A 20548-nucleotide genomic window follows, 5' to 3' on the forward strand; every position below is an offset into this window, starting at 1 on the left:
ATGGGGGAAGATCCCACATTCTGTGTAGCCAAAAAAATAAACAAATGAAATTAAAATATCAAAGCAATAAGTATTATTTTTAAGCCAATTTAAGGAGTCAGGCAGCGTGCATTTGCAAGATTAAACAGAGTAGAGCTAGGATCACATATTCTCCAGAAAAATTGACCAGAGGAGATGGGGAGAATGCTTTGCTTTAAGATCTGTACACATTGGTAAGAGTGGAGCCAATTCAATGCTCCACTTTATGGATTCCTATGGCAAATGTTTGAACCATCTCTGTTTTCCTTTTAACCATTCCATTTCCCTGTTTCTCCTCCCATTTCATGCCCTCATCATTTAACTTTTGACCTGAACCAAACAATAGGAAACAGAAATCTGAAGGGAGAAGAAGATACACAATATGACTTCAATACACACAACCCGATCACCTGTCATTTGACTTAAGTTGTACTCACTTCTTTACAAAAGATCTGTGTTTGACTCATCTTCTGGTCCCCCGAAGCATCTAGCCCAGGACTGCACCCAGTAGGCACTCAGTAATCATTGTTGGATGAGTAAATGGACCAGCTCGTGCATATGACACTTGTCCTTTTCAGGTCTATTCATTCACAGAGCATCCACGCAGTGCAAGTCCAAACTACTCCTAAGACTATCAGATTTGATTTTGCTTTTCCTCATGAGTGTTTGGGGAGTTGGAAGGAAACTCTTGGGGTCTCAGAAGGAGAATGTGATGTCTCCTTTGTGTCTCACTAATTCATTAAAAACTGGTTAATTCCCCCAAACTGACCTCAGGCTGCCAAAGCCTGAGTATCCAACACAGTAAGAGCCTGTCTGGTTTTAGAAAGAGTTAAAGCTGAACGAGTGGTGATCTCCCACCTGGCAAAGAGAGGGGTAGCACCAGTTTGGCTGGTGGTTGGGGCAGAACATTTGGTATATTTACAGTCACAGATGCCCAGGGGGTTCTATATCAGGAAGTTGACTGCCGAGGGTCACCTCTATCTATTTACTTACCCTCTGGTTAAGGGTAATGTTAGCTGGCGCTAACATCCTCCTGGTCCTTTCCCTGGGCTCTTTTTCTGAACATCTTGTACTTGTCAACACAGCCTGGCACCTGCAGCAGCAGGCAGGTTGCTGCCACCTGGTGGAGAAGAGAGGCCACAGCCTTGCCGGGCTGGGCCTGAAACAGACTTGAGAGATGGAAGTGAGTGAAGTCGCTCAGTCCGACTCTTTGCGACCCCATGGACACCAGGCTCCTCCGTCCATGGGATTTTCTAGGCAAGAGTACTGGAGTGGGTTGCCATTTCAAACAGCTTCCACGGGACAGTGGATTTCAAAATTTTATAGCCATGGATCTCTTCCTTTAAGACCACTAAGTGACTGAGGCCTTCCTGTAAGACTGCTGAACTCAAGACTGCTGTGGCTGTAGCGGGGGGAGGAGGGACTCGGAGCCCCAGGGGACACGTTCCACACTCCCCTGAGCTCAGTGGGCAAACAGCTGTTTACTCGCTCATTGCAAGGATGGGAAAATGGAGACTTGGAGATATAATGAGATTTGTGCAAATCCTTTGTATGAAACACATTTTGGAATATGTGCGGCCAACTTGTACCCCCAATCTCAAATAAGGAAGGTCTGAACGCAGGTTTCTGAGTGCTAGATCAAGCCTCCTACCTCAAGACATCTGGGCTCTGGGGAGGAGGAGCCTGGAACTCAACTCCTCCAACATCTTCTTGTTTGAATCAATCCAGGGGTAGACCCATGATGGTCCCTATGCCCCCTCTTCAATAACTGGCCTTGAATCAGGGGCCTGTAGATGCCCAAAAAAGTTTTTTGATATCTGATGTTAGGGAGAGGCAGGCAGCACCTTCGAACACAAATGGGGATAGGAACGAGGAGATTTGGGGCATCTCCTGTGTGCTGAGCCCTGTGCTGAGCATTTTCACATCTGTCATCTCACTTATTCTTCAATAACCCTGCAATGTGGATATTTGTGCCCTTAGTTTTAATGAGACAAAAAGGATGGTTAAAGTTGTTGAGTAATTTACCCAAGGTCTCCCAAACTAATAAGTGGCAGAGTCAGAATCCCAAAACGAATCTTTCTGATTCTAGAACCCATATCCTTTTACAAACTTAGTTGTCTTCTGGGGTGAGAAACCTGGGACTTCCAGGCCAGCTCAGAGTTTCAGTGTCAGCAAGGCTGAACATAGTGCCCTGGCATGAGGGCCTTAGAAGGCGTAAGTGCTGTCTCTGCCTCCTAAGTGCTATGGTCTAGCTGGGGATGGAAGTGCGCCCACAAAGGGAATGAGGACCCCACACGCACTTGCACACCCATGAGTGCCAGGGATTTATAGGACAGGGGCTCCTGGGTATAGAATCCTGGAAGCTGAGAGATGGGATGGAAACAGTACTAAATGGAGGGTGGACGCCGGATTCCACCCTTGGCCTTACCACCTGCATCCTGTGGGATGCTGGGCAAGTCTCCTCCCCTCCTCCCCCAAATGACGGGCTATTCCTGAGGCCCTGAAAACCTTCTGCTCAATTCTGTGCTGTTGTGACTGCAGTGGAAATTCCCGAAGGAGGTGAGTGAGCTGGAGGGTTGTGGACGTGGGAGAGGGAAATAGCATTTCCCACTGAGAGGCCGGCAGAGGCAAGTAAGATAAAGAAGCCATCGTTAGCCAGAGACGGCAAGCTCCTCTGCTCTTGAATGTTTGGTGGAGAACAGGGTTGGCACAATCTACAGTGAGGAACATCTGTGGGTTCTTTTGGGGTCTCTGATTGTCCAGGATAGACACCTTCTTAACCAAGAGACTCTCCTACCCAGCGGCTAAATGTCCCAGAGGCCGCATCTCTGAAGTCATTGCTGCACCAGGCTCCCTTCCTTGGCTGTAGCCTCGCCTGGCTTGGAAAGGACAGTCCGGCAGCAAACCCTCCTGGAGGGCAGACAAATGGAAAAGAAGTGGTTTTACCCCAGGCCTGGAGATCCTCAGACCCCTCGATGACTATGGGGTCACCTAATTCCCATCTGTCTCCTTCCCCATTCCCACTCTGCCTATTCCAGAACCACGTGCAGCCATGGAGACGCTGGTGTTGCAAGTCTGTGCACCAGGGCCTCCGTGTAACTTTGCTTCCCAGTTCACTGTAGCCTCGGACACAGTCGAGGACTCGGGTGACAATCACATTGTATCTGACATAAAGCCCTCCGCCTGAGACTTCCAAATTTCAGGCTTCACCCCATCTTTAAGGCTATTTAATCTCCTTAAGTCAGAGGTCAGCAAACATTTCCTATAAAGGGACAGACAGTAAATACTTCAGGCTTTGCAGGCCATATAATCTCGGTTATAAGTATTCAAGTCTGCTGCTGTAGTGCAAACGTGCATAGTTATTTCCCAATGAAACTCTACTTATGAACACTGAAGCTTGATTTTCATATCTTTTTCGTGTGTCACAAAATAGTATTCTTTTGATTTTTTCCAACCATTGAAAACCAGTGAAAACCACTGTTAGCTCAGGAGCTGTACAAAAACAAGCAGTGGGCTGCATGTGGCCTGCATGCCAGACTTTGCCAGCCCCTGACCCAAATGTTTGCAGCTCATTCAGGCAAATTTAGATGATCCAAGCCTGTCATCAATAAAAGGCTTTTCTGACTAATCCAGGTGGTTTGTCTGATCTTCCCTGGATGACAACAGCTTCTAGTTCCTTCAAAGTAGCCTTGCCCTGTTAGCTGTACTCTCTCTTCCAAAGTAGCTTGATTGGAGGACGCTGGAAATACACCCTCCTCCTCCTCCACACAGCGTCCTGGGCAAAGTCGTCCTCTTTCAAATCTAAACTAGCTTCCCCAGGCCGGTACATTTCCATTCTCTCTTCCAGCCATGTGCGTCTGGGCCTTGCCAAAGCATCCCAGCCTCTACCGGCTGGGACAGGCCTCTTCACTCCTTTTTTTGTTCAATCCTCAACCCCTCTGTTGCCAGAGTTCCAGAGCTAAAGTCTTTTGAATAAAAAGAGACCTTCTGTGTAAAGAAAGGTGGGAAGAGGTCAGCCACAGGCAAATTTCTGGAGAAGAAGGATTTTAAGTTGGGCTTGAGACAAAAAGGGACCGGGATTGAAAGAGGGAGGTGAGAGAAAAGAGGTGCTCCAGCGAGAAGCAACAGAGGGCAGAGGAGAGCGAGAGGAGAGTCCGCACACGCAGGCTGCAGGAAGTGAGAGGGTGGTGGGACCTTTGTGGGTGGGTCCGTCTGCAGGACCGTGAGCCCTGCTTCAGAGCAGCCTGAGGCAACCTAGGGAAAAACCCTCACTTCACCTCTAACCTCAGTCCTGTATGTCTATTCTTCATCTCATCTGACTGACAAACATTCAGTAACTCCCACCAAGAGCCAGGCATGTTTGACTTGGGGGGAAAAGGTCACGGGGGTTGGGGGAAAGAAGAGGAAGGGGAAATGTTGACTCACATAAGGGGCCTGCCCTCCTTAAACGCACACACACCTGCAGCCCAAATGAGCACGAGTGCCTCCCGGGACTGTGGATCGGGTAAGTTTTGTGTGTGTTAGAGAAAGAAGCTGAGCTAGCACTCAGAGGATGTGAAGGAGGAAACAGAACAGGCTCCATCTTGAAAGCAGGACTCCATCTTGGGCCGGACTCTGGACTTGGAGCTATATGCCCAGTATCTATGGAAACGACATACCAACTGGAAAACCAGACCCCCTGGATGGAAGAGCCCCAGGGTTTGTACCTAGACTCTCCGTAGCCTGAAAGAATACCCTAATTATCTGTGTAACCGAATAGAATCAAAAATTCTCTTGTGCTTATTGGGGTATGACCATAGGCCTATTAATAATTGTCCACTGTTAACTACCTAGGCTTAAGGCATATGAATCACGGGTTAACTTTGATTGTGTCTTTCTTTTCCTTTGTTCAGGCTAGTTTCAGGGAATTTGGGGAGGTGGGTTTGGGCATGTACACTTAGGGTATATAAGGTTTTCACAAAAGTGGTCAGGGTCCTAGGCTAAGAGGAGACTGCCTTGAGCCCGCTGGTGTAATAAACTGCACTCCACTATCTGCATTGTCCTTCTGAGTGAGTTTGTTTCCCAAACACGTGGATACAACAGATGGGGGACATCTGGACTTGTGAAATGTGGGGGAAGGGCTGACTGGAGGAAGTGACGCTGTGAGCAGAGGGGTGCAGTGAAAGTGGAGGGTATGCCAACAGGAGCAAGGAACTCAGTTTGGTGTGTTTTCAAAGAGGGGTTTCACTGGCATTACATTTGGGACTTCTGTTGTGTGAGTCTGTCCCATACGAGGTAGGCCTCATAGTGTCCCCGCCACCTCCACTCGCCATCACCTAAAGCTAGTAGCAGCTGCCCCTCTCCACTTGCATTTTCAAACAGCACTCCCCATCCCATGGGAGCCACTAGGTAGGTATGCGACAGTAAGCAGTCAAGTATGTTGGACTAGAAAGGCAGCGAGGGCCTTGAATGCCAGAACAAGGTATTTGCACTTTATTAACCAAGGGAGGCTTCCCTTGTAGCTCTTCTGGTAAAAGAATCCACCTGCAATGCAGGAGATCCGGTTTGATTCCTGGGTCAGGAAGATCCACTGGAGAAGGGATAGGCTACCCACTCCAGTATTCTTGGGCTTCCCTCGTGGCTCAGCTGGTAAAGAATCTGCCTGCAATGTGGGAGACCTAGGTTCGATCCCTGAGTTGGGAAGATCCCCTGGAGAAGGGAAAGGCTACCCATTTCAGTATTCTGGCCTAGAGAATTCCATGGACTGTGTAGTCCATGGATCGCAAAGAGTCGGACACGACTGAGCAACTTTCACTTCACTTCAATCAAGGGAGGAGTAGCTGCTGAAGGTTTTTCAGGAGAAAGGGGACGAGACGTACTTAGAAAAATGAAGTTTGTTGACATATACTCATTACTGCATATAAAATAGAAAACTGATGAGAACCTACAGTATAGCACAGGGAACTCTATTCAATGCTCTGTGGTGACCTAAACGGGAAGGAAATCCAAAACAGAGAGGATATATATATATATATATATATGCATGCTAAGTCACTTCAGTCATGTTCGACTGTTTGTGACCGTATGGACTGTAGCCCACCAGGTTCCTCTGTCCATAGGATTCTCCAAGCAAGAATACTGGAGTGGGTTGCCAGGCTCTCCTCCAGGGATCTTCCCAACCCAGGGATTGAACCCATCTCATTATGTCTCCTGCACTGCAGGAGGGTTCTTTACCACTAGCGCCACCTGGGATGTGTATACATAGAGCTGATTCATTTTGCTATACAGCAGAAACTAATACAACACTGTAAAGCGACTATACTCCAATAAAAATTAATAACGAAAAATGAAGCTTGGAACAGTGTGCAGGATGAACAGGAGGCCAAGGAAAGGCAGGGACATCAATTACAGCTTCCTGTGACTGTCTCACCCAGGTTATTTTCAGTCAGGACGGGCTGCTTTGCCCACAGTATTAGCAGATGGCAAAGGTCCAGGGAGGGCCTAAACACTCTTCCCTGCTGATGGCTGGACCACTGGCTCATTACAAGAGCATTTGCTACACCAGGCTTGGACAATATTCCATTGCCTCTCTCTCTTTCCAATTGACCCACCTGGGGATGGGAGGAGCAGCACAGCTCCTCCCACTTTGGTCCACACCAGCAGAACTTGTATAAAATGCAGCAACCTTTGAGGGTCTTCTTTCCTGGTTCCCCCAGTTCAGGGCCCAAACAAGGGAACTATTCAGCCTGACCAAAGGAGACAGGGATGAAGACACTCCCTGCTTGGCCCCCTCCCTGGACAGGACAGGACAAGGCTTTTGATCCAAGGCCAAGAGAATCCCAAGCTGATAAAAGCCCATTGTGGCAGTGTCTGGAGAAACCCGGAGGCCTTCAGGGGATGCTGGGGCTAAGCAGTCAGTTAACAGCCCTTGAACATTTGTGAAAAGAATTACTTGGCGGAAGTCAAGGCAGAATGAGGCCCCGGGTTACCACTGGCACCATCCATGGCAGGGAGGCTACAGACAAAATCAGCAGGAACTGGCCTGCCTGCTGCTGAAGGGCTGACCTGGAGGCAGAAAGAACCCAGAAGCTGGGGAGGGCTCCCCTCACACACCTGGGTGGGAAATCCAATCTCCTGCCAAATGCAAGAAACAAGCTGCTCTTTTAAAAAGGGCCTGGGGAAGAGAGGCGCCTCCTGCACCGCCCCCCTCCAAGGGTGTCGGAGCAATAAACAGCAGGAAAGGAGGAAGGCCGCTGAGTGGAAGCAGGTCTGGAACCTATTTAGCAGTCAAGCTCTTTCTGCTCCAGTCTTCCACGCGTTTTGAGTTCAGGCACCTCACCACTTGCAGGCCTCGCTACTCTTACAGCATAAAAACACAAGTAGGAAGAGTTATTCCGAGATAACTGATGCCAGGGAGGTGGTGAGGTGATGGGCTGAACGAGGCTCGCTCAGCATCAGAATGAAGCTTTGGTGGGAAGTTCAGCCGAGGGTCACGGGCCCATCACACTCCTGTCGGCATGCTCACAGTGGTGGGAAGGGATGTGATCCCCACGGAGGGGCCCTGGAAGGGGAGCGGGGTGTAGTGCCGGGAGAACTCAGTCCCCAGCCGACCCCGAATTGGTGCATCTGTCCCCTTTCCCAGCTGACAGCTGGCCCTATCACTCCGGGAGAGGAAATGCAGAATCCAGGTCACAGACCAGCCTGCAGAGTCCTCTTAAGAGGCCGCTCTCCTCGGCCAGGTGGTGAGCCTGGGATTAAACCGAGAGCAGAGGTTAAAGCACAGTCCGTGTGGGTGCTGACCGCACTGCTGCTCCCGTCCTGCTCCTCAAAGGATGAGGCGGGTGACCAGCACAGCTCATTTCTCAATCCTGTCCCCTCTCCCCCCGCCCTTCAAAGACCAAGGCCTTTCCACAGCAGACTAAAGCAGAATAAGCAATACAATCCCGTGCCAGGCAAGGCACCTGAAGCCATCTACTGTGTCAGTCTAACCAGAGCGCACCAAGGGCTTGGCACAGTGTATTTTATGTCAATCCCTCTTTCGGTAAATGCGCCTACAACTCCCAACTTAAAGATAACAAAGGAAGTTAACAAGCCTCCATCCAACCTCACCTCCTAAGTACCCATGTCATGATAAACCTCACTTGACACCACTGATTAAGTTCAGGCTGGAGATGGATCTGGCACATGGCAACCCAGTGTTTTCTGAAACCAAAGCATTTCCTGCCCTGCTGGAGAGTCTGTCCTCTCTGGTGATACAAATGTGCACAGACTGCTGGAATGTTCTGTCCTGAGCCCATGGCTCCCACAAACAAACAAACAAACAAAACAAACCCACACGACTGAGCTAGAAGGTCTGGGTGTCATTTATTGATAGTAGTTTACACACATTTGTCTTCCCATGGTCATTTCCTTCAAGGCATGGGCACAGAGCCCTCTAGAAGGGCAGTCTCTGAACCAGGGAGCCAGGAACACTGGATGCACACGTCTTTGGCAGGCCTGTACAGCTCTGGCCGGATGCAATCCTTCAAGCTGGAAATCTGCCGGGTATTTGAGACACGAAGGTGGGAGGCGGAGAGGAAGGCCACAGGACTCTCATCTCGGGCCAGGCCTGCTCACTCTATTCAAATCCATTCCAGGACTCTGGGGCGGGGCGGGGAGCAAATCAAATCAGGCCCACCCACCTTCACGGAGGCAGATTCTTCAATCCGTGCCGTTTGTACACACCTGCTTCTGCTGGTCCCGCAGTTAAAGAGCATCAGCTTTACGGTAAGAGATGGATCACTTCCTCTCTGACCCACCCCAGCACCTCTCTTCCTCTGGGTCTGTGCAGGAACCACTGGAGAAATCCGAGGCCTGTGTTCACCATTCATCTGCGTGTGCCCTCTTCCTCAAATCCTGAATGAAGGGTTGGTTGGAGGCTACAAGTTTACTCAGGCCTCCCACTGACTCCCAGCTCATTACACACAAGGCCCGGCCCTTCTTCTGCCAATTGTCAGTGCCTGGGCAGGAGTGCCAGCCAGCCCCAAAGACAGGAGCCAAGCTGTCTGTGTAGGCACTTAGCAATTTTGGGTAGGAAGCTAAATTAACAAAAAAGGGGGATGGAAATGAGAAGAATCAAAGAGCTTCATCTGATTGAGTAAATAAGAGATCTGAAGTGATTTTACTTTTATTTCCTTCACTTTAAGCCAATCATGAAGTTTCACAGTGATTTCTGGGGCAGGAGAAGGAAGGTGGTGCTGAGCGACTTCGGGGCTGTGGTCCAGCTGGCCCAGGAGGTGTGGGCCTCACTGGGGCAGCTGGAGGAGCACCGACTGCCCGGTGGGCAGGTAGGTGATGTTCCGGGAGCGCGACAGCTGGTACGCGATGTCTTCCGCGGCCTCCAGCTTGCGCAGCTCGATCAGGCCGTCGCCTGCAGTGGCGAGCGAGTTGGCAATTAACTCCGCCGCCTTGGAGTCGCCCTCTGCGGAGATGATGGCTGCCTTCTTCTGCTGCTCAGCCTGCGAGGGTGGAGGCAGAGACCAAGATGACACTCTGGGGCATGGATGGCCGGTTACAGCCTCAACAGCCCTATGTTAGGCACCCTCTCTGGGTCCTGAATGAGCTCTGGGATTTCACCTCTCCCTTCAAAAGGGCTCAACAAACACTGTTCACTCAATCCTCCTTGCCCCCGTCATGCCCACTGCTCACTACTATAGGGACACGTTTCTGTTGGCTGTATAGACAGCTGTCTTATTTCAAAGTCCTCAATAACATTAACAGCAACTGAGGCCAGCCACCTACTCTGAGCCTGAAGGATCCCAGGCCAAGGAAAGCAAGAGAGAAAGGAAGGTAGACTCAACCTTCATCTTCCCTCCAGGCCCAAGTCAAAGTGACTTTCATCAAAACCAGTGCGGCCAAGTAGGAGCAGCAGGCACACGATGCTCCTTAGACTGTGGGCTGAAGGGGTTCCCGACCAGGAACTTGGGCAGCCAGTACAAGACCTCCTGGCTCTTCCAGCTCGTATCAACAGGAAGATGTCTATCTACAATGCATGACCTGCAGAAGGGTGGGAGGAGAGCACGGTGCAGGGCCTCCCTGAGGTTAACACACAGCTGCTCAACTGAGGCTCTGGGGCTGTTCACTCAACAAATGTTTACGGATACCTAGTATCTACCTTAGGCACGGTTTTGGTATGTTCTAGACACTGGAGAGACGAAGAAAAAAGGAAAAAAAACAACTCCACCCACTTGGAGTCTATATTCTCTAAAGTTAAACGTCTACCCATGTATCTTTCTTTGGTTGATTCTAAGGACTAAGGCATCTTGATTAGGAATAAAAATCCAAGTGTGTTAATGGTGGGGAGAAGGAGATACATGAAATAAATACACCTTCGCAAAGACTGAAAGACCAGGCCCTGTGCAAATCCACTGCATCCCAGCACACTCTGACACATCTGGATGGATTTAGTGCTTGAAAACAATCCAGCGACAATAGTGTATCTGGTGCAGCGTTTGATCCTTTAGGCTGTCAGCTTTCACTGTGTGACCAAGGTTAAAAACAACTTCTCAGTGAAGCTGAAAATATTCCAGAAGAAACATTTTTATTTGTGGGAGAGTGTTTTTGATCTTAGGGACGTGGAAAAGAAATTACTCTTCAATGATTTAGGAACATAACCTCACATATCTCTGACTAGACCCTAAAGACTCTGGAACCAATTGCAGGAGTACAGTCTTTTCAATCCCCTTCCGATGATCCCGGAAGAAGAGATGACAGATGATGAATTTCCAGGCCACCCAGCAAACGGGGCAGCTGAGCACAGAAGGGGAGAGAGGCTCCTGCCATCTGGTTGAGCACTCACCTTTTCCACCACAAATCTGGCCCTCTCTGCTTCCTGCTGAGCCACCTGTTTGGCTTCCACCGCTTCTGTGAACTCCTTCCCAAAGGTCAGATGCGTCTAAGGGGAGAGAGTGAGAGCAAGATGAGGCATTGTAATTGCTTTGACAGGGCTGCTGCAGAGCCCCCATGGCGGCTGGAAGAAGAGGCCAGGAATGGCTCTAGCAGCTGGAGATAACATGAGGCCAGAACACCCTTCCACCTCCACATCCGTGTCCAAACTGAGTTCACAGCCCAGAATCCTCAGTTGCCCAAGTGCTCCTGTTCATCACTGTCCTCAGGTAGGAAACAGCCATGGGCACCAGAAGGTGTCTGCTCAACTGACCACCTCCCCAGGGGAGGAGAAGGGTGGCTTCCAGGACCCCCAGCACCAACAAGTGCTCTTCCAAGGCCCTTTGATGCCTGCTCAAAGCCCCCAGAGAGACCAGACGGAAAACTGAGCCCCTGCGAGTGAGGCACGCAGCTGGTTCTCAGGGATTCAAGAGTGTGAGGCTCTCTGCTCATGGATTAACCAGTCCACTGCTTTCTCACAGCATCTCCATCACAAAACAGGAAGAGGAAGAGTGAGACTTCCAAATCATGATTTTGCAAATCACAGTATTCCTTATGAACAAGTCCTTCTGGTAAAGGGTTTAAAAGAAAGAAAGCAGGTAAAGATTGTTGCTTAGGGTGAAGGTTTAAAATTCTGATTATGCATAGGTCTTCCCTAGTAACATAAGTGACCAAGTGCAAATAATGGGAACAGAGCTCAGCACTCCTAAAGCCAAATTTATTTATCCAACTTTTTATTAAACGGGAAGAATAATGGGGAGAATAGTATGAGTTCTGCTATCAAATTCTACTTGTTTCATTCCACCCCCACACTCCCAATCTCTGCTTTAAAAAAAAATAAGCAGCTCAAACCCTCTTCTGGAGAGTAAATTGCAGTGCATTGTCTTTTCAGAACTTTTAACACTCCTAACTCTTATATTGCAGCTGTTCTACCTTGCTTGCTCCATTACTGGACTCCTGTTCAAAGTTTGGGGACGAAAATACGATCCTGAGCAATGAAAATGAAGTGTGCAATTAAGGAATAAAATTTCTTTCCAGAAGGGCCAGCTGAAGGCAGCAAACTCCCCATGAAACCTAATTTTCTCCTCACACCTCTTAGACACCGTTTCTTGTGGTCAACCCGCATTTCCCCAGAATGGACTATGTGGTTAAAATTTAGCAAAATGCCAAGGTTCTCCTTAGGTTTTTACTATGTTCTCATGGCCAAGGTGTTTAGATTAACACTAAGTGGGAGGGCCTGAGAAACTGCTCCAGTCTCAGGGGCCAAGTGGCTGCAGCCTGGCGTCTTGCCAGTAGAGGGAACCCAAAAGCCCTCCACGGAGGCAGAGCCCTGGGGTGAGCAATGGGTGTGCACAGGGTGACTGTTTAAACAGCTGCACAGATGCTGAGTGGGAAACGGTGCCTTTCCCCAGCGACGCGCAGGAGAACGGAACAGGAAACGCTCTACCTCACTACCCAAGCAAATCACTCCAAATGATTTTTCCCAGAGAATCAGAAACACGACCCCTTTCCCTCACCCTCCCTGATCTGAAATGCTATCCTGCCTGTATTGCTTTCTGTCTGCACTGCGGCATTCAATGTCGTATAAATACACGGACCACACAGTCTCAAGAGGGTAACTCATGCCTCAGAGATGCCCCCATACCAGGCTTTGGGGGACAGAACCATTCATTTACACTCTATCACCTTTCACAGGGAGTTCTCAGAGATCACGTCACTGCACTTCAAACCCTAAGTGTTAGGAAATTCCCAGGGGTCAGGCTGGGAGGTCTGTGCACAGGAGAAAAGACGATGCCAGCTGCTCCCCAGTCTCTATCAGGTAGTTTCTGCGCCAAACGAGGTAAACGTGACAACACTTTTGGGGAGCCGTGAGGAACACTCAGCCTGGGGAAGGGAAAAAACCTAGTGGCTAGGGACCACCTGGGCAGGACCAAAAACCAAAGTAGAAACGCCTGTGGCACAGGGCTGGTAAAAGAATCCTCATCTGAAAATAAACCCAAGGAGACTGTCTCATAGCACCAAGAAGGTTCCATGTTTTCCAGTCTTCATCAAGGAAAGTGGAAGGTAGGACCTTATAGTATTTACCCAGAAATGGAGCCAGGCACCCCCACTCCCCAAGACCCTTACCAAGGATACGTCATCCAGGATGAGCCCAAAGGTCGCTGCTCGCTCTGTGAGGTCATCGCTCACCTGTCTGGAGACCAGCTCTCTCTGGGTGATCAGTTCTCCAGCATCAAAGCGAGCCTGGTTCCAAGGGAAGGCAGAGGAGCCAGTCATGATTGCGAAGAAGCAGAATCCCAACCAGTCATCAACAAGCTCTTCCTGCCACCGAGTGCGCTCTTGGGGGCAGGGCTCGAGGACAAGGCCCTGCTCACTCACCACCACGGACTTGAGGATCTCTGTAGTGATGGATGGCAGCACGCGCTCGTCGTAGTCCTCTCCAATGCTGGTGAAGATGCGAGGAAGCTGACTAGCAACCGGCCGGAAGAGGATGCGCAGCGTGATGTTGACATTCTGTAAATCTGAGGGCAGGGCACAGATGCTGGAGTCAAAAATACACATCACATGGCCTCCTATGACCTCCCCTATGCCAAATCTGCTACAGTTTATAAGTAAAGTGGCTGATTAACAAACCCTTCAAGGTGAGGTGCACAGGTTCATGGTTTCTTTGGTAGAGAACCCAGCAGAGCACCAGCGCTAATAACTTCTCAAAGGATTCTGGTGATGACAGCTTTTCCGTGTCCTGAATGCCCTCTGACATGAGCAAATTCAGATTATAGGTCTAGTAGTGCCATGGAATCTCTGGAATAACGAATATTTTAAGCAAAGAGATAAGCCAATGCCAAGAATTCTAGGATAAAGCCTCTCCAAGGCCAGGTCAATGTGGCTCAAGGCTGGAGTATGCCTCAGAGAGATGACTGTGAGCCCAGTGGACTGAGTCCAGGGCCTGGCTGTGCCTTAACTCTCATGTTTACTTATTACACAGCCTTAGCCTCTCTCAGCGTATTTCCTCATCTGTAAGAACAGGGATGATATCATCTGCCTTCTGGGCACGTTGGGGGAAACTGAAGGAGGAGACAGATATAAAGGCACTCTGTCAAATATGCAACAGAGGTGAGGGGTTATCAGACTCATTGAGAGGCCGCTTCTCATTACTGGTCAAAGGACCCAGGAAATTACAACTTCCCCTGACAATCCAGTTGTGCTTGGAGCTGAGGCCCTGCTTGCAGTCTTCAACAATATGGATCAAGTGCCCACGAGATGAGTTCTGAACCAGGCACCAGAGCGGGAAATGGTTACACACGCACTCGTTAAGGCCTTTAAGTTAAATTATTTAAATTATATGTAGAGTACATCATGAGAAACGCTGGACTGGAAGAAGCACAAGCTGGAATCAAGATTGCTGGGAGAAATATCAATAACCTCAGATATGCAGATGACACCACCCTTATGGCAGAAAGTGAAGAGGAACTAAAAAGCCTCTTGAGGAAAGTGAAAGAGGAGAGTGAAAAAGCTGGCTTAAAGCTCAACATTCAGAAAACAAAGATCATGGCATCTGGTCCCATCACTTCATGGGAAAAGATGGGGAAACAGTGGAAACAGTGTCAGACTTTCTTTTTTGGGCTCCAAAATCACTACAGATGGTGACTGCAGCCATGAAATTAAAAGACGGTTACTCCTTAGAAGGAAAGTTATGACCAACCTAGATAGCATATTGAAAAGTAGAGACATTACTTTGCCAACAAAGGTCCGTCTAGTCAAGGCTATGGTTTTTCCAGTGATCATGTATGGATGTGAGAGTTGGACTGTGAAGAAAGCTGAGCCTTGAAGAATTGATGCTTTTGAACTGTGGTGTTGGAGAAGACTCTTGAGTCCTTTGGACTGCAAGGAGATCCAACCAGTCCATTCTAAAGGAGATCAGCCCTGGGATTTCTTTGGAAGGAATGATGCTGAAGCTGAAACTCCAGTACTTTGGCCACCTCATGTGAAGAGCTGACTCACTGGAAAAGACCCTGATGCTGGGAGGGATTGGGGGCAGGAGGAAAAGGGGACAACAGAGGATGAGATGGCTGGATGGCATCACCGACTCGATGGACATGAGTTTGAGTGAACTCCGGGAGATGGTGACGGACAGGGAGGCCTGGCGTGCTGCGATTCATGGGGTCGCAAAGAGTCGGACACGACTGAGCTACTGAACTGAAGACGTTTCTTAATGAACCCCACCCCACTGTTGATTTCCTCTGATGTAGTAGGCAGGCCAGACCCTTTACAGGAGGCTCGGCCTCTCCCTAGTTGGGAGAAACAGGACAGATTAGACAATACTGTGTCCCCTCCCCTGTGCAACACACTTCTCACTCTCAAGCACCAGCACAGAGGCCCGTTCCTCACAGCTCCCCTCTGCTCCCCTACATGCTGCATTCACCACACCCCATTCCTAACGCCTGTCCACGTCTGTCTCCCTTGCCAGACTGAGCTCCTAAAGGCTCCCGCTTTATTCATCGCTGAACTACCCCACGCTCCGACCCAGCACAAAGCCTGACACTACTACAGAAAGCAAACATCCTCTGAGGACCAGCAACATCCACGCGATCCTCTCCTCCCACACAGAAAGGTCACAGCAGAGCCAGCATCTGCCACTCCATTTACTACCGTGCACCTCTGTGTGTACGATGGGGAGGAGAGAACCATGATAGCAATTCATTTCAGGCTCCAACCAGGGAGTCGGTGGCATGTCAGACACCAGGTTGCTCTCAGGGATGTGGGCCTTGGCCCAGGAGGTAACAGTGTGAGAGCAGCACTGCTGGAAACATAGGCCTGGAAGCAAGGGCAAGCCAGCTGTGAAGGCAACACAACGGCTGCATCAGTGTACAGTCACCCTGGGGAACAAGAACGGATGGGGAGGGTCAACCGAGAGAGAGCAAAGGCGCTTTCAGATTTCTTTAAAACTGGATCGCTATGCGACTACTGAAATATATCCGTTCATTGCTCTAAATTCATACAGTTGTGTGTGTATCTTGAATATACAGGCACACCTCACATATTTGTGCTTCGCATACACCGTATTTCCTACAAACTGAAGGTCTGGGGCAACGCTTTATCAAGCAGGTTTATTACCACCATTTTTCTAACAGCACCTGCTCACTTCAGGTCTGTATCACATTTTAAAAAATATCTATTTGGCTGATTTGGGTCTTAGTGGCACACGGGGTCTTTGGCTGCGATGCGGGGACTCTCTAGCTGTGGCTCATGTGCAGCCTTTGTTGTGGAATCTAGTTCACTGACTGGGGATCGAACCGGTATCCTCTGCCTTTCAAGGCAGATTCTTAACTACCAAGAAAGTCTCTCTGAGTCACATTTTGGTAACTTACAATATTCCAAACTTTCCAATATTATTACATTCACTATGGTGATCTGTGATGTTACTACTATAATTCACTGAAGGCTCAGATGATGGTTAGCATTTTTTTAGCCATAAAGTATTTTTTAATCACGGTATGTACAGTTTCTTTACAGATAGAGCTATTGCACCTGTAATAGGATACAGTATGGGATAAACATAACTTCTATATGCACTGGGAAACAAAAATATTTGTGTGACTCGCTTTAGTACAATATTTGCTTTGTTGCAGGGGTCTGGAACTGAACTCATAATATCTCTTCAGGCATGCTTGTATATTTCTTTTTCTGTAGCTACGTAAAACTCTTCAGGAAAAATATTTAGGGAAGTTCAACCCATTCTGGATCCCACAGCTGAGACTCACCTTTGCTACCAGTGATTACTGGCACATTACGTGGTCGAGAGCGGCAGTCAAAGATAATTGGTTTCTGTACCCAAGGGATGAGGAAGTGAGTCCCTTCTCCTACGACAATGTCCTGCACTCCCCGGAACCGGTCAAAGATGACAGCTCTGTGCCCAGCATCCACTGGGAATGAAGGATAACAACGGGTCAGAAAAATCCCCTCACCCTTTAACCGAAAGGATCGTGTCTGAAAGACCCCTGGTGTTTTCTGTTCATATAGTAGGTCTCTTGCTCTGTCTTCCCACATTTCAGGACTCCAGAGGCTTCTTAACAGCTACAAAACAAAGCAATCCCTTTCTGTCCCATGTCCTCCCAAGGACTTCGGTAAAAGGATATATTCTCAGCATTCTTCCTCCTTGAAACAACTGGCTGCTGGTTTTCTGATTAACCACTCCACCCATGAACTCCCACCAACACATTCCTAGGAACCAGCTCCCAAAACTTCCTTCTAAAACTCACAGTCCATCCTGGTTCCAATTTAACCCAGAGTTCCCAGAAGCAGCACCCTTCCTATGGCAATTCTAAAATTTGGAAGTCCTCATTTTTTCCTTTCCAACGGCTTGGTTTCTCTAAACTCTGAAGGGGTTATAGAGCTGTCTTGCTAATTTCAGAGAGCAATTAATGATGGTGATTACAGTCTAGCCATGCAGGATGGCCAAAAAGATCAGAGTATAAAGCTGGGCCACAGAAGCAGAGCAGGCTTTTCTGATCAGCCGCTTTCTGTCTCTGCCTTTTTGGACTTTATAGGTGGTCCAGTATCTTCACTCTGAAAGTACTCCTCCTGCTGTCAGAGGCTCGCATGAGATGGGTCAATCTACTGCTGCTTTCCAACAGTGAAAAGTTAAGAGAATTTCAAAGCAGGAGGGTCTTAGACATAAACTAGTTCAATCCTGCTGCTTGACCAATGAGAAAGCTGAGTCCTATGGAGGGGAAGGTGACTTGCCTAAAGTCACACAGGAAAGTGGAAGAAAACCTAGCTGGTTTTTTTTTTTTTTTTTTTTTTTTAAATTTTTGGCCATACCGCTCCACCTGCAGGACCTTAATTCGCCAACCAGGGACCAAACCTGAGCCCCCTGCAGTGGAAGGACAGAGTCTTAACCAATGGACTGCCAGGGAAGTCCCCAAAGACAGCTTAAAGCCTGGTTACGCTAATAAAAGCTGGGCAATGCATCTCAAAGATATTTTCTCAGGAACAACTCAACTAGAGCAGAGCAAAAGTTTCTGCTCAGATCAAGGTCATCAACGGTCTAAAGCCCTTGCTGAGTTACTCCCCACACAGGCAGAAGAGAACAGACTCTCCATTTCAACTGGCCAGCAAAATCCTAACATACTGATGCAGCATCACTTTAACAAGAGAAGGTGGAAACACCCAACTAGGTTGGGAGGCTCTTTGTAAAGAAAGGCTCTGAGAGAACCTAAGGCTCCAAGGACAGAGGTTCTGATGACAAGGCCATCATATGGTGCAGGATGGCAGCAGGTGAGCCTTCTTGGTCAAATATGTTCACAGCAAGTGGTTCCCAGCAGGAGTGTCATATGGGCTAGGCAGACCGATGAAAATCCTCTGGCAAAGGTCAGTGACCTACCACCCCTCAGTGCCTCACCATTATACAAGGCAGAGTTCACCACGCCTCCTGCAACGGCTAAGGCAAGACCAAACTTGCCAATGGACTCAAACACTTTGGCAGCCATGTCTCCTTTGGCTGGACCCACTCACACCTAAGGGGGTAAAAACAAAACAAACAAAACAACTCAATCCCCAATCCTCAGAGGAAGCCCTCTCTGAGGCATCACATGCATTTCTCAAGCTAGCTATTTATTTCCCCAGTCCTGAGAGCTCTAAATCTTCAACTGAAAAACATTTCATAAGTAACACTCTGCAGCTTGTAAAAGCATATAATCAATTCCTCTGATCTTCTTTTTCCGCTGCCTGCTTCTTTTTCTACTACTTAAGAAATGGCGTCTGGGGGTACTGGTTCAAAATGGGAAGAAGGCATGGGCTGGATTACCCATAGAAAACTTAGCACCATACCAAAACAGCCTCTCATCTCCTGGACCTGCAGGCCTCAGAAGAGAGGCTGTGGAGTTGGTTCTGTGCGATTTTGATTCCAAAAAAAAAACGTGATTCCAACAACAAAACAACAGTAGCAGCTAACCTTTACAATAGGCCGTCTTCTAACAGCAATTGGTGTATTTAATCTTCACATCAACCCCTATGAAGTAGAGGACTACACAGATGAGGAAACTGAAGCACAAAGAGAGGTTAAGTTACAAGGGAAGCCTAAGATCAGGCAGCTATGAAGGAGGCAACCAGGATTAGAACCTGGAGGTCTAATTCTAGAAGACACAGCTTAACTCCTCACCATGGTTTCTCGACATCAGGTATTAAGAATGAATGACCTGTTACTATGGAAGCAGGCCCTGGATGACGTTCTGAGGCCAACAAATCACGAGAAATAACAGGGCCAAAAAGGTACTAAACAGCTGCACCGCGAGCAACAGCCCTGGAACAGGTTGGGGTGGAGGCAGAAGTGGGGCGGGCGGGAGCGCGGCTGACCTCTCTACAATCTGCTCTTGCACTTAAACTTTGTCTTTCCCCGCCCCATCGTCGTCGGCCACTTCAGCCTCTCCTCTTTCTCAGGCCTCAACTTCTGAGTATCTTCATCTCTATCCGTGCACTTAACTATTCTATTCCCGTGATCAGGACGCCTAGTCCTGACCCCTCGGCCTTTCCATTCCTAATAGATTCTGGATTATTCCTCTCCCTGCCCCCATACACACCTACCTCACTCGACGCAACTCCAGGCTCCCCCCCTTCCCCTCCGACACGAGGCGGACCCAGGCATACACTCCACCCGCCCAAACTTGAGGAGAATGGGAACGCAGAGGGGAGACTGCAGGGACTCCAGAACGCGGACCACAGCCGCTCCCCAGCTTTCTCACCTGCTTCCACTCTGACCTCCACATGAATTCCCCAGCCACAGACAGCGCGTGCGCCGGACAGCTCCTCCACGTCCCCGCCCTACTTCCAAGATCCGCGCTTCGGATTGGTGAGGACGAGCGCTATGCATTCTGGGAAGGGTGGCTTGCTGCCTTACTGTTGTTCCCAGGCTCTTCGCAGATGAACTACAATTCCCAAAAAGCCATGCAGGGGCTGACCCGCGCTGAAAAACCTTTAGTCTTTGGTAGTACTGAAGGCCCAGAGGTTGCCGCAAAGCATTTGGGGGGCTGTAGTTTCTTGGGGGATAAATGCACGTGCCTGTTGTGAACTGAAGCTGGAGGCCTTCAGAAAGAGTAGCTGGGCCTGCTGGGTGGTGGACGAGATGGGCAAGGGCAAGTTTATGGCTGATGAAAGAGGGTGGGTGTGCACCTGGGATAAAGTTGTGAAGTAACTGGTGGACTGAGAGACAGAGGAGATATCTTCTTTCCAAATCCCTGTCTAGAAGCGACCTGAGTTGTGGGACATTGATTGCCAGAGTCAGAGAGAACCTTAGAAACCATCTGGACTAGAAAATGAGGTCTAGAGAGAGGAAGGGAGTCATTCAGGGTCATGCAACAATTTAAAAGAGGGATTGGGCTTAAAGTCTGGGTTTGGGGGACACATTTTTTAAAAAGTCTTATTTGGAGAATTTGCAAAGATAGTACAAAGAAGATGTGTAATCTTTACTCAAATTCACCTACCGCTAACAATTTGCTCCATTTACTTTTTTGATCTAAAGCAATAAAATAGCCAGTTATTTTATCAGCAAATTGGGTTTACTTGAGAACAGCAAGGAATTGCAATTCTGGGTGAGCAATCTATGGCAACCCACAGGCAAGTCTGCAGAACA

The 20548-nt window shown here is 48.8% G+C and overlaps 1 protein-coding gene across 3 annotated transcripts; it reads right to left on the reverse strand.

Annotated features, from left to right (window-relative positions):
* Positions 1–9147: 9147 nt before the first annotated feature.
* On the reverse strand, positions 9148–19776 carry PHB1 (prohibitin 1). 3 transcript variants are annotated; one of them, XM_006061963.3, is made up of 8 exons: positions 19662–19722; positions 18875–18963; positions 18323–18437; positions 16683–16844; positions 13300–13442; positions 13048–13164; positions 10835–10930; positions 9148–9494 (listed from the first exon to the last, which is right to left on the reverse strand). In XM_006061963.3, exons 3-8 carry the CDS (start codon positions 18408–18410, stop codon positions 9282–9284), a joined length of 819 nt encoding a protein of 272 aa, XP_006062025.1. In that variant the 5' UTR covers positions 18411–18437; positions 18875–18963; positions 19662–19722; the 3' UTR covers positions 9148–9281. The 3 variants fall into 3 exon arrangements, with proteins under 3 accessions (XP_006062025.1, XP_006062024.1, XP_006062026.1); XM_006061962.3 differs by lacking the exon at positions 18875–18963 and having other exon boundaries at positions 19662–19776; XM_006061964.3 differs by lacking the exons at positions 18875–18963; positions 19662–19722 and adding an exon at positions 19504–19636.
* Positions 19777–20548: the final 772 nt, after the last annotated feature.

The sequence above is a fragment of the Bubalus bubalis genome, chromosome 3 (assembly GCF_019923935.1).
Source record: "Bubalus bubalis isolate 160015118507 breed Murrah chromosome 3, NDDB_SH_1, whole genome shotgun sequence".
In the NCBI taxonomy this organism is placed as follows: domain Eukaryota; kingdom Metazoa; phylum Chordata; class Mammalia; order Artiodactyla; family Bovidae; genus Bubalus; species Bubalus bubalis.

Coding starts and splice junctions, on each gene's coding strand:
- PHB1 (XM_006061962.3), bottom strand. CDS start 18,410: ATGGCTGCCAAAGTGTTTGAGTCCATTGGCAAGTTTGGTCTTGCCTTA. Junction 13,165..13,299: donor AGATCCTCAAGTCCGTGGTG/GTGAGTGAGCAG, acceptor CCTTGGAACCAG/GCTCGCTTTGATGCTGGAGA. Junction 10,931..13,047: donor TCCTGGATGACGTATCCTTG/GTAAGGGTCTTG, acceptor CTCTCCCCTTAG/ACGCATCTGACCTTTGGGAA.